General features: G+C 41.7%; 1 protein-coding gene across 1 annotated transcript in view; it reads left to right on the forward strand.

Annotated features, from left to right (window-relative positions):
* Nucleotides 1-14764, forward strand: part of exoc4 (exocyst complex component 4) — a 554471-nt gene that overhangs the window by 487151 nt on the left and 52556 nt on the right. Inside the window, exon 13 of the mRNA XM_072241246.1 lies at nucleotides 11630-11808. Within this exon, the coding sequence (XP_072097347.1) occupies nucleotides 11630-11808 (179 nt within the window). The remainder of the gene's footprint in view (nucleotides 1-11629; nucleotides 11809-14764) is intronic.

Genomic DNA, 14764 nt, shown 5'->3' on the forward strand with positions numbered 1-14764 from the left:
CCCATCCTCTGGGTTCCCCCCCCCCCAGTGGACCACTTTAGAGTAATATCGGCAAGTGGAAGCATGACAGTTCCCTGCCCTTTCACAAACCACATTATTTTATGGCTGAAGGATAATAAAGAGTCTGTCCACTTTACTGAAAAGTAAAAAATCCCATAACTGCAGTGCAAACATTGATAAGATGTTAGTTAGCAAATGCCATCCTCCAGTTAGGAAAAGTAGACATCCTTTGGGCCTTGAACATTAACCCTCAGTTTACAAAGTATATAAGCCGGTTGGTGGCGTAGTGGCATCAGCGCCGGACTTTGGAGCGAAGGCTCTCGAGTTCGAATCCAGCCGGCTCACTTGTACACTTTCCATCCGTGCTGGGTTGAGCATCGAGCTAGCCACTCGGCCTCGTAAAAATAAGAAAGCCTGCTAAAAACACCGTCAGTGACGGCGTCCTGATGACTCCACTCGAAGTTAAGGGCTTTCTTCTCCTTCTTCTTCTTCTTACAAAGTATATATTATCACTGATAACTGACAGTAACATTAATAGTCTGGTAAATGTGAAAAAGCAAAATGATAGTTCTCCATAATGCTAAAAGGGAAATAACCAATGGGATTTTAAAAAAAGGAACACTGGGCTGAGAGTAGTTTATATTCATTAAGTTTTCTTTAAATTAGGGTTTCTATCAGCAGTGTTGACTCTACAGCATGCATTATGGCTGTAGCAGAGATCGTTGTATGATTATAAAGAGCCATCTGAGATGGTGATTAGTGTGTTAGTTACTGAAAGGCAATTATATCTGCAAGACTTTATTTCAAACAATTAAAACAAGAATATAACTATTTAAAAATTGTAGTGAGAAGTCTGTATACTTTAGCTAAAGTAAGCATTGAAATGAGCTGGTTCTAATTAAATTTTTAGATTTAGCTTATGTTCTAGAATGGCTCTGGCTATTGGAACCTTCAGGCCTATGGTTTACCAAATGATAGCATAAAAAATGCTGGGGCAGGAGACTTTTATTTATTTATTTATTTATTGTGATACAGCACAGAATCAGCCCCCTTCAGTCGGTGCTGCCCAGCAATCCCCCAACTTAACCTGAGCCTGACCATGGGACAATTTACAATGACCAATGAACCTACCAACCGATGCATCTTTGGAATGTGGGAGGAAACCAGAGCACCCGGAGGAAACCATGCAGTCATGGGGAGAACGAAAAAACTCCTTACAGACAGCAGAGGGATTTGAACCCAGGTTCCTGGTACTGTAGAGCGTTGTGCCAACCACTAAGCTACCATGCTGCCCCTTGTGCGCCCTTGCATGTTAGATTTACTTGAAATGGGCAATTAATTAAAGTCTCTTCAGGATATGAATAGATCTTTTCCTTTCTATGCTATGCTCATGTCATCCTTAATGCCAAGCTCTTCCTGTTCCTTGTAGTGAAATGCTTCACTAGTGAACAGCCATATGAAAATTGTAAACTTCACAGGTAATATATATATTTGTAGTTCACTGGACACCCATTGTCATCTATATTTAACTTTAGGCATCCCAGTGTAGTGGTCAGTGCAACGCTTTACAGTACACCAGCTGCAAGATCAGGATTCAGTTTCCACTGTCTCTGTAATGAGTTTGTACATTCTCCACGTGACCATGTGGGTCTCCTCTGGGTGGTCTAGTTTCCTCCCACATCATGCACCGGAAGCATGATGACATTTCAGAGCTGCGCCCAGCACAACCCTCATGCAAACGAAGCATTTCGCTGGATGCTTCGATGTACATATGACAAATGAAGTTCAAGCTAATGTAACAATGTTCAGCTGTCTTTAATAATACCAAATAGGGTTAATACAACATTTACAGTCATCCAGTTTCAAGGGTATGAGCCATATCCCTCTGTGTCATCAAAGTCAACGAGAAGGATTAACATTCTATACCCTTTCTCATTACAAACCTTCAGAAAGCAATGACCATTATAGATGTTTTCTAACTCTGTTGTACCTTAAAGGTTAAAAAGGGTAGGATGAGTTTCAGTCACATAGCACACATTTGAATGGCACCACTGACTTCCATTTCTCCTTTCATGGCTTGGCCCATCCTTCCATTTATCACACTGTCAGAATCCTGAAATAGAAATATCTTTTAAGTGTCCAGAAAGAAGCAGGGTAAGAGTGATTAATTGTACTCACTGACACATTACCACAAGTATTTTACTAAGGGGCTGGGGCACTTGGCGACTAAGTGGGCAACTCATGTTTAAGTGGCCTGGGGTAGCTTTGGTGAAGCGTTGCAATACATCAACTCCCCATTGTTATGAATTTGTCAGCAATTTTCCCTTAATATGATTGAGAGCTGCAGGGTAGCTAGTAATATGCTAATTGATGAGCAGCCCTCTGTTTTCTGTCCTTACCAGTTAATTCTCTTGGCTTTTAGGTCTCTAAGCAACTGATATGTACACCATTTCAAAAAGGTTACTCTCCATAATAATAAGCATCTTGCAGTAGAACAACAGCTGACAGAATTCATTAGTCTGAGATTCAAAAGCAGCTCCAGTAAACATGTCTCTACAAATCTTCAAAGCAGCATTATATGCAAGAGAAAGACAGTGATTTTTCAACCACTGACCTTTTAAAAGAGAATTTATATCATTTTCTGACTTCTTCTTGCTGTTAGTTTTTTTTTTCAGGTGTGCCGTTGTCAATAATTCATTCTCTCGTTCATTGGAATTGCAAAATTATACTTTTACTTCAGGCATTTCTTCTGTAAGGGGAGAAAGAGGATTAGGGGTCTCAAGTAGTTATGTGTTAATAGAGATTCTGTGCCATGAGATTGTCAACTGATTGCTGCAGGGAAAGGGTACCAGTGTTAATAATACTTAATATTCACTCCAAAAGCTTTTCAAAATTAATGTTTCCAGCTGATAAAAATATAATTGTTGGAAATTTTGAAGACTGCAAATGCTGAAAATGCACTTTAGTTCTGTCAAAGGAGCAACTGAGCACTTCATTTTGATGACCCTTCATCAGAATCTTTCTTTGTATAGGATATAAAGTTGGATGGGGAAATTATAAGTTAAAAACTTGCTGAAGCTTAGTCCCAGATGTGGACTGGACCATCACCCTGCATTTTCTGTTCTCAGCTCTCTCTTACCCCATCCAATCTTTTATATTCCAACGTAGCCACCTCTGCTTATGAACCTTGTACCCACCGAGTCTTTGATGGCTAAACCACCACTAAATTAAAGTTCAAGGTAAATTTATTATCAAAGTACATATATGTCACCAGATAGAGCTCTGAGATTTATTTTCTTGTGGACAAACTCAGCAAATCTATAGAACAGAAACTATAATAAGATCATTGAAAGGTCAACAGTATGCAGAAGACAACAAACTGTGCAAATGCAAATATAAATAACAATGAATAATGAGAACGTGAGATAATGAAATAAAGAGTCCTTAAAGTGAGATCATTGGTTGTAGGAACATTTCAATGATGGGGCAATGAGTGTAGTTATTTCCTTTTATTCAAGAGCCAGATGCTTAAGGACTATGAACTGTTCTTGAACCCGGTGGTGCAAGTCCTGAGGCTCTTGTACTTTCTACCTAATGGCAGCAGCAAAAAGAGAGCATGACCTGTGTGGTGGAAATCCCTGATGATGGATGCTGCTTTCCTACGACACCATTTCAAGTGGAGATGTCCTCAATGGTGAGAGTGCTTTACCCGTGACGTACTACACAGAATCAGCTAGCTTTTGTAGGATTTTCTGTAGGTGTTTCCATATCAGCCCGTGATGCAGCCAGTCAATATCCTGTCCACTACACGTTTATAGAAGATTATTAAAGTTTTTTATGTTGAGCTGAATCTCCATGGACTCCTAAGGAAGTAGGGTCACTGCCATGCTTTCTTCACAAATGAACTTTGTGCTGGGTCCAGGACAGTTCCTCTGAAATAGTAACACCAGGAATTTTAAGTTGCTGACCCTCTCCACCTCTGATCCTCCAGTGAGGACTGGCTCATGGACCTCTGGTTTCCCTCTCCTGAAGTCCATAATTAGCTGGCACTATTGACAGCCACCTGCTTTTTTCAGGCATAATTTATTTATATTACTCTGGAAAAAAAAAGCATCCCAGTCATTTATTTTTGAATAATTAAACTCCTTTTTCTCTGTAGCATCCTCACATGTGTTGTTTGCCACCTCCATGTCTATCTCTTTTGAGTTTCATTGTTTAAATTCTTCCTTCTTGCCTTTGGATATACTACACTCCTGAAAATCACTTCAATGGCTAAAAACATAAGACAGGTAGACATGCTGGGCAAGACTTGTGCAGGTTTTTATTCATTTAGGCTGTGGATTTAGCTAGCAGTGCCTACCACTTTTAACCCGCAAATTGAAATGACAGTTGTGTATAATGTATTCAAACATATACTGTATATAACCAATCATGATTATGGGGAGAAGGCAAGAGAATAGGTTTAGGGGGGATAGTAAATCAGCCATGATGCAATAGCAATGAAGACTTGATGATCCAAATGGCCTAATTCTGTTCCAATGTCTTATGGTCCCATGTTGGATAATCTAGAATCACATTAGGCCAGACTGCAAGGTTGCCAGACTTCTTTCCCTGAAGACATCGGTGAACTATATGGGTTTTTAAGACACCTATAGCTCAACTTTTAATTGTTCCTTAGATTAGAAAGAAGAATGGAATGGGGGTACAGTGCAAGGGGCAGTGTATTTAATCTACATATTCTTACTTGGAGACGAGCAAGGGAGACGAGCAAGAATGCAGACTTAGAACCATAGGGAGTGGTTAGTTCAAGCAATTTTGAAACCAACTCCCCTCCCCCAAATATCATATTCCATTCATATTTTGATAATGGGTCTAAATGAACTTAAGTGCTTGTGTTAAATAACTTTCATACATTTATGGGAAGCTGTTAAGTTGGCAAATGGGTTGGAGGATATCAAATTCAAATCAAGTTAGATCAAATTCAAGTTATATTATCATTCAACCATACATGAACACAGCCGAACAAAACAGCATTCCTCTGGGGCCAAGGTACAAAACACACACAGCATATTCCAAGTAGCGAGCTAAAAAATAGTCATGCAAAAAAAAGCACATACATATAGTCCGAGACCCTGAGCGACACGTCCAGCAAATTCTACAGATTACTGGCAGTGCACAGCCATTGCAATCCAGCCTGTCATATATTGGTGTATTAAGGTAGGAGGCGACATGCTGAACACATACACTGACAGAGCAGTTTGACGGAATAGGCTTATTCTGTGATTATGAAGTACTGTTTCTGCCATTTAGAGACACTACAGATATTAGCTAATAAAATATATGAATCCAGATGATGAGAAGACATATCTGTAAAACTCCCATTTTGGAGTAAATGGTCTTCTCCTCAACCACGCTGGCAGAACCAGATAGGTACAGTACATGTATAACATATATTTATTTAACAAAGAGTAAATCTCATCGGTTATCCTGAGGGCAACTGATTTAAATAATGTCTTAATGCTCCCTGTGCATATCAGTCTGAGGAGTGCAATTAATGGTGAATGACTGAATGAATTGAGTGAGAGCTTTCATAAAGGCTTGAAATCAGGTTGCTGAAGCAGATTGGTGCCAGGAGAAATAACACAGAAGATAAATGGCACAACACCAAAGTCTTTGACTTTCTCTAAAGAGTGATCTGTGTGGCTGCTATATTAGCTAGGTATAAGCACAGTTGCTGTGTTTGAAATTTCAGAGGCTTTGTATTTGTCACGGTGGAGGCAAGATGATCACTGCATGTACTCAGTGAGCGGCATGCAAGAGTAGATGGCACACTTTAACAATACAGAGTCACAGAACACTACAGCACAGAAAAAGGCCCTTCAGCCCATCTAGTTCATGCCAAGCTATTAATCTACCTAGTCCCATTGACCTGCATCTGAACCATAGCCCTCCATACCCCTTCCTTCCATGTACCAATCCAATCTTCCCTTAAATGTTGAAATCAAAATTGCATCCACCGCTTCTGCTTGCAACTCGTTCCACACTCTCTCCGCACTCTAAGTGAAGAAATTCCCCCTCATGTTCCCCTTAAAAATATTACCTTTCACCCTTAACCTATGACCTCTAGTTATAGTCTCACCCAACCTCAGTGTCTTAGTTATAGTCATAGTCATAGTCATACTTTATTGATCCGGGGGGAAATTGGTTTTCGTTACAGTTGCACCATAAATAGTTAAATAGTAATATGTAAATTATGCCAGGAAATAAGTTCAGGACCAGCCTATTGGCTCATGGTGTCTGACCCTCCAAGGGAGGAGTTGTAAAGTTTGATGGCCACAGGCAGGAATGACTTCCTATGACACTCTGTGTTGCATCTCGGTGGAATGAGTCTCTGGCTGAATGTATTCCTGTGCCCAACCAGTACATTATGTAGCGGATGGGAGACATTGACCAAGATGGCATGCAACTTAGACAGCATCCTCTTTTCAGACACCACCGTCAGAGAGTCCAGTTCCATCCCCACAACATCACTGGCCTTACGAATGAGTTTGTTGATTCTGTTGGTGTCTGCTACCCTCAGCCTGCTGCCCCAGCACACAACAGCAAACAACATTTGCATTTACCCTATCTATACCCTTCACAATTTTGTATACCCCAATCAAATCTCCCCTTAGTCTTCTATGTTCTAGGGAATAAAGTCCAAATCATTTCAACCTTTCCTTATAATTAAGGTCCTTGTAAATTTTCAGTGCACTTTTTCAATCTTTCTGACATCTTTCTTATAGCTAGGCAACCAAAGCTGCATACAATACCCCAGATGCTCACTAACTTTCATTCAACTTCAACATAACATCCAATAATATAGCAATGTGAGATTATCCCTTTTTCCATCTAGAAAAGAGCCTGTCTTTGATCGCAGGTAAAATTATTACCTGTCACCACTGTGACAGTGGCCACTCATTACTGATATACACATCATACAGTCTTTGATTGCAACTTGTGAATAAGAATGCCTCAGCCATTGAATAAAGCTACAACATTATGGCAATTATTAAATTCAGGCATCCCACCTCTCCCGGAAGTTCCGGGAGTCTCCCACATATTAATAGTGGCTCCCTGATGCCCGCAAATTATATACAATATCCCGGAAATTGACTTTTTTAAGAGCGGGCATGAGAGAACGCGCAAGAAAGAACAAGAGAGCGAGCGCAAGAGCAAGAAAGCAAGCGGGAGACAGCGCAAGTGAGAGCGCGAGAGCGAGAGAGAGCGACAGCAAGAAAGCAAGCCCAAGAAAGCGAGCATGAGTGAGCGACCACGACAGAGAGCGCAAGAGCAAGAGCAAGACCGAGAAAGCAAGCACGTGCGCGAGAGAGCGAGCGCGAGTGAGAGCGACCATGAACGAGAGAGCGCACGCGCGAGAGATAGCGAGCAAGAGTGTTCCAAAAAAAAGAAAATATGAAACGTACGTCACCCCACTCTACACTAAAGTGTACCCCTGCCTGATAGGGGTCAAAAATAATGACAGTGTTGCTCGCTGCACTGTTTGCAACAGTGACTTTTCTATTGCCCCTGGTGGGTTAAGACTATAAAAGACATGTTGAGGTGTTTAACAGGTGTCATTCGTAGTCATAGTCATAGTCATACTTTATTGATCCCGGAGGAAATTAGTTTTCGTTACAGTTGCACCATAAATAATAAATAGTAATAGGACCATAAATAGTTAAATAGTAATATGTAAATTATGCCAGTAAATTATGAAATAAGTCCAGGACCAGCCTATTGGCTCAGGATGTCTGACCCTCCAAGGGAGGAGTTGTAAAGTTTGATGGCCACAGGCAGGAATGACTTCCTATGATGCTTCTGTGCTGCATCTCGGTGGAATGAGTCTCTAGCTGAATGTACTCCTGTGCCCACCCAGTACATTATGTAGTGGATAGGAGGCATTGACCAAGACGGCATGCAACTTAGACAGCATTCTCTTTTCAGACACCACTGTGAGAGAGTCCAGTTCCATCCCCACAACATCACTGGCCTTACGAATGAGTTTGTTGATTCTGTTGGTGTCTGCTACTCTCAGCCTGCTGCCCCAGCACACAACAGCAAACATGATAGCACTGGCCACCATAGACTCATAGAACATCCTCAGCATCGTCCGACAGATGATAAAGGACCTCAGTCTCCTCAGGAAATAGAGACGGCTCTGACCCTTCTTGTAGACAGCCTCAGTGTTCTTTGACTAGTCTAGTTTATTGTCAATTCGTATCCCCAGGTATTTGTAATCCTCCACCATGTCCACCCTGACCCCCTGGATGGAAACAGGGGCGCCTTTGGGAGACTTCATGAGAACGTCTGGGAGCAGAGAGGACTCAGCCTTACCACCAAGCTGAAGGTCTACTGTGCAGTGGTCCTTACCACCCTCCTTTACGCCAGTGAGACCTGGACTGTCTACAGCAGACACGCCAAACAGCTCAACCATTTTCACCTGAGCTGTCTCCGCAGACTCCTCCACATCAGGTGGCAGGACAAAGTCCCCGACACGGAAATCCTGGAACGAGCTGGGCTCTGCAGCGTCTACACCTTCCTGCTGAAAGCCCAAGCCAGGTGGGCTGGACATGTGGTCAGAATGCCAGCCAGCCGATTGCCTAAGCAGCTGCTGTATGGAGAACTGTGTCAGGGCAAGCACTCATTCGGGGGGCAGAAGAAACGTTACAAAGACTGCCTGAAAGTGTCGACATCAACACGTGGGAGACGCTTGCCCTTGACCGTCCAGCTTGGCGCAGCAAGATCTCCACAGGAGCCCGTGCAGCTGAAGTCAGGCGCATCATCGAGGCGCAACGAAAGCGTGCTGTGCGCAAGGCCCGAGCAGCATCCACTGCCACGACAGCACCCACCCACTTGTGTCCCACATGTGGGCGAGCCTTCAGGGCCCTGATTGGCCTCATCAGTCACCTCCGGACCCACAGCCACCAATCTCCCATTTGACTTTGAAGCTATGGTCATCTTCGACTACGAAGGACGAACAACAACAGCTCTCCTCAGGTCTACCACCAGCTCCTTAGTCTTTTTCACATTAAGCTGCAGATAATTCTGCTCACGCCATGTGACAACGTTTCCTACTGTAGCCCTGTACTCAGCCTCATCTCCCTTGCTGATGCATCCAACTATGGCAGAGTCATCCGAAAACTTCTGAAGATGACAAGACTCTGTGCAGTAGTTGAAGTCAGAGGTGTAAATGGTGAAGAGAAAAGGAGACAAGACAGTCCCCTGTGGAGCCCCAGTGCTGCTGATCACTCTGTCGAACACACAGTGTTGCAAGTACACGTACTGTGGTCTGCCAGTCAGTTCATTAGCATAGCTAATGTTATTTAAACTAGCTGGCTAGCTACTGTATTGCAGACATCCCACCTTTCCCGGAAGTCTCCCGCAAATTGATGGTACTACCTCTCTGAAATGAGTTTTTGCAGGGTGGGATGGCTGTAAATTTTCTACCTGTTTCACATTCCCCAGCTAATTGATGCCTTTGACTCATCCTAGAACAGCGGACAACGCACACGAATGAAGGGATGATTCAGGAAATGGTAAATTCAGGATTCATAGGAGAAGGGCTCGTTAGGCCGGAAGGACCTGTAACTGTGCTGTATCTCCAAGCAACAATTAAATCAGGAAAGGTCAATGTGCTATCAAGCAAACATATAAATGTGCAAAACCGTTAGAATAATATAGCTAATTTAATGGCACAGAGTTTAAAACTGGGTTTGAATTAAGTGGATAAAGTGGAGGTATATTGCACAGCAACAAAGGTTGGAAAATGAATAAGCTTTCACAAATAATTGCTGAAAATTCCCAGTGTAACAGCCAGCATTGCGCTCTGTGAGTGCCAACAAGTGGGGGATACATAGGGATGCAAAATCACAAGGCAGTCTCCAACCATGTTCTGATTCAAGACTCCACCAGTGAACGAGTTCAAGGCTGTTGCAGCCTTTCTCTTAATGGTGGGGAATGCAGCCAGAAACAATCCATTTTTTGAAAGGAAATTAAATTGTGTATAGGTGTGAGATTGGCTGGTTAGGTGGTGTCGCAAGAGAGACCTCATGCTTATTGTTCACGAGACCAAGGTGTTGATTGTGGACCAGGAAAGGGAAGTTGAGAGAATACAGAACAGTCCTCATTGAGTGGTCAGTGGTGGAAAGGGTGAGCAGCTTCAATTTCCCAGGCATCATTTTAGAGGTTCAATCCTGGGCCCAACACATTGATGCAATCGCAAAAAAGGCATGCCAGTGGCTCGACTTCATTAGAGGTTTGAGGAGATTAGGTATGTTACCAAAGACGCTAGCAAATGTCTACAGATGTACTTTAGAGAGCTCATTGCATCACTGTCCTCTATGGAGATGCCCAGACACAGAATCTTAAAATGTTTCAGTGGGCTGTAGACTCAGTTAGATCCATCACTGGCAGAAGGCTCTCTGCCATTGAGGACATCTTCAAAAGGTGGTGCCTCAAGCATGCGGCATCCATCAATAAAGGCCCTCACCGCTCGGGACATGCCCTCTTCTCATTGCTGCCATCAGAGAGGAGGTACAGGAGCCTGAAGAGTCACACCCAATGTTTTAAGAACAGTTTCTTACCCTCCACCATCGGATATCTGAATGGTTCACGAACCCATGAACACTTCCTCATTTTTCATCTTTTGCAAATTTATTTATTTTTGGAATATAAAGTAATTTTTATGTATTGCACTGTTGTGCTACCACGAAACAACACATTTCATGACATATATCAGTGATAATAAATCTGATTCTGATTGCAAGAGATAGGGATATGCATGCTCAATAAAATTTTCTTAACTTTTTATTTTTGCGGTTTTTTATGCTTTTCACTGTTTTAAGTGAATTTAATGTTTTCTGAAAGGTTGTGTTTTAAAATAGTTTTAAATGTTTTCTTTATAAATAGTTAAGAATTTCAAAAACAGCTCTAGCAGATGACTCAACTAGTGCTCGAGTTAAACTGATCAAACTGGCTCCACACTGAATTCAAGAGAGCTTGCTTAACCTCCAACTGCTCTGGTGCAAGAACGGTAATGGTCACATTGTCCTTTGTCCTGTGACCAACCGTGCCTGTGACAGACAACTGAAAGATATAAAACCCACCCTCAGGTTCAAAGCCAGCACTTCATCTCGATCATTACTTGGTTGAAGAGAGAAAGCAGAGAATTGAAGCCTTTGAGCAGCACCAATATTCCCTGTACTACTGAGTCTGGAGACAGCAACTTGAATTTATTCAGAGCCGTTAAGGTAGTAAAGCACACAAAGCATTTACCACCAATGAAAAGCCTGAAAATTTATCAAAGAGCCAAGTGAAGTAGTGCCTTCAAGAAGCAATGGAAACAGAGATTTGGGGCTGGAATTCCATAATTCCAAACCAACATCCTGTAGGCCGATGACAAGCATGCTCCATTTCTGGTCATCAGTATATGAGACAAACAGATTAGTTCATAATGCTGACCACAAATGGAAAGCACTGTGTGAGACAAAGACTGTTAATATTTTTAATGGTGAACTTATGTTTGACCACTATTGATGAATTCATCCTTCCTCTTCAATGCTTTAATTAAAAAATATTTTTATTACAGAGCTGCTAATGCCAAGGAGTCTGAAGTCTTGACTGGCAATTTAGGAGACAAGCTTATACCACAAAATGAAATCTTACGGGATGTCAGTGACTTAAGGGCTCTGGCAAACCTGCATGAGAGCCTGGAATGGTTAGCTGCACGGTTAAAGGGCTTCTTCTCCAGTTTACCTACAGTTCAGTGTAAGTATTGAGTTCTGTTCGCATATTGGTTTTGATTTGGCTCAACATTCTGAAGCATAACTACAGAGTGAGTGAACCAATGTGAGTTTAGCATCATCCAAATCAATCTGATTTAGTAAACTTATAAAATGGGATGGATGTTCATTCTCTCTCACTCTCTCTCTCTCTCTCTCTCTCTCTCTCTCTGTCTCTTCCTCTTCCTTCTCCCTCCTCCTCTCCCTCTCCCTCTCCCTCTCTCCCTCCCTCCCTCTCTTCCTCTCTCTCTCTCCCCCTCCCCTCCCCCTCTCCCCTCTCCCTCTCCCTCTCCCCCTCTCCCTCTCCCCCTCTCCCTCTCCCCCTCCCCCTCTCCCTCTCCCCCTCCCCCTCTCCCCCTCCCCCTCTCCCTCTCCCCCTCCCCCCTCCCCACTTTCTTCTTCTTTCCCCCTCATCATTCTCTTAGATACTAACTACCATATTATGGAAATCAAAACCAAAAACAGCATCTTGCATCTGTGTTGCATTATCGCTGTCATACTTCCATGAGTTTTTTGACCTGATCAGCTTCCCTTATAAGGATTACCTGTTATCAGTGACCCTCAAACACCTGTCTGCGGTTCAACTTTCAAGTGTATCCTTGTTTATGTTGACGACTCCCAGATCTACCAGACCTCTACTTATTTTGATCCCTTCACTGCTGTTATTTTGTCTGAAGTGGTTGTCCAGCATCCAGTTTTAAATATCTCCTTTCTCCTCCAGTGGAATATTAGGAAAACAAGCATTGCCTTTGACTCCCTGTCACAAATTCACTGATCTCATTCCCTCCACTAAAACAAATCATAACTTCAACTTTATGTTCAACCCTAAACTGAATTTGTAACCCTACGGCCTGTTTGTCGTAACAACCATCTGTTTCCACTTCAGCAGCGTCATCCGTCTCCATCCCACTTTACTTCAGTTGCATTTAAACCCCACACACTTGTCATCTCTTAATGTACTTTCCTGATGGATGTCCATACCTCAAAATTTTCATCTAATTGATGTGATTCATTTAATACCACCCACTCCAATCGACTACTAATTTTCCATTATTTCATTTTAAACTACACATTCCTCCTTCTGTCTTCAATTATCCCCTTTAGTGCCTTAACCTCTTAAACTTCTCCTTCTCTGATTTCGCTCTCCTCCCAACAACATACCTTTACAACTGTTCTTTTTTGTAATTTATTTTTTATTGAATTTCATCATCAAACATTTCCATAAGATATATTTCAGATACTGTACATATATATCATATAATCGTATTTGTCACAAATATCCACATAATATTTATCTGAGGTATAAATTATAGAAAGGGGAGGAAAGAAAGAACAATCGACAGAAGAAAACTATGTACAGAGCAGGGAGTGATTTTTTTTACAACATATTCATTGACTTGTGAGAATAAAATCAGGTCTATGAGGTGCTATGTAGTTAAACCATTTTTTCCAGTATGAATAAAATTGTTCCAACTTATGATTAACAGATGCTGTTATCTTCTCTATTTTGTAAATGTCCATTGTAATTTCCATCCATACATTTAAAGTTGGGCTCTCCTGTGATAACCATTTCCTGGTAAGGGTCTTTTTACCAGCTACCAGCAGTACATTCATTAAATATTTATCTCTTTTCAACCATTCTTGAGGTATATACCCAAAATATATGGTCTTACTCTCTAAGGGTATTTCACATTTAAAGATGTCTTTATTATGTATTCCACTCCAACAGTCTTTGATAACGGGGTATTCCCAGAAAATATGATAATGGTTTGCATTTTAATTTCCACAATTTCTCCAGCAAACAGGGGGGTTACTATCATAATGGTATTTCTGAGAGGGTGTAATAAAATATCTTATCAGGTTTTTCCACCCAAACTCCCCCCATTTCTGTGAACTGGTACACTTCCATTGATACCTCCATATTATTGTCCAGTCTTCCTCAGGTATTATTATCCCTCCTTCCTTCTCCCATTTTGTTTTAATGTATGAAGTCGAATGTGTTTTAAGATTTGACAAACCCTTATACCCGCTTGAAATTATTCTACTACCGTTGTCTGAATTATATGTTTTTCTAAATAGCTCTATCAAACATGTACTTGCCTTGGTTACATTTTTAACCGTCCTATTAACATACTGTCACATCTGTAAATACTGGTAAAAGTCTTCCTTTTCCAATAAGTGTTTCTCTTTGAACATTTCAAAACTGAACAGTGTTCCTTCTTTCATTATATTGCAAATAGCTGTTAATCTTTTAGCTGTCCAGTCCTTAAATCTGGCATCCAGTTGGTTCAGCGTAAAATCCGAGTCATATGCACACCATTTAAGAATTGCAATGTCTCTCTAGTTTATATTCTTTTATAATAATTTTCCATATTTTAAGAGTCCATTTCATTCACGGGTTGTCAATGTTATTTATGTAAATTTGTAGGTTGTTATCAGCCAAAATTGCCTGTATGGGGATGGAAAGTATCCTCTCCTCAATGTTTTTCCATTGAACATCATATGATGGGTTGCACCAGCATATCACGGCTCTCAGCTGTGCTGCAAAATAATAATCTCTTGGTTCTTGACTGCTAATGGGCAGTCCTCTGCTGTTCATGTCTGTAGTCGCCTCTTCCATCGTCTGATATAGTCGTATCCCTTCTTGGTAAACTACCCTCAGTTTAGCAAGGTACGGGGTTTGGAATTTAATCGTTTCTTGCTTTAGTATTCGGTTTGCTTCAGAATATTCCTTCCGTTTCTGTAGGACCTCCAGGGGGTAATCATGAGCGAAGTATATTAACCTCCCGTTCCAAAAAACCCTCTTCTTACCCCAGGCCCTTTGTAGAATCTCCGCCTTGCTCTTGAATTGAAGGAATCTCAGTACTATTGAGCGTGGCTTACTTTCTCTGTCTCCGGGAGGCCGCAGGACGAGCGAATGATGCGCCCTCTCAATTTCAATC

Source organism: Mobula birostris, chromosome 23 (genome assembly GCF_030028105.1).
Source record: "Mobula birostris isolate sMobBir1 chromosome 23, sMobBir1.hap1, whole genome shotgun sequence".
Classification (NCBI taxonomy): domain Eukaryota; kingdom Metazoa; phylum Chordata; class Chondrichthyes; order Myliobatiformes; family Myliobatidae; genus Mobula; species Mobula birostris.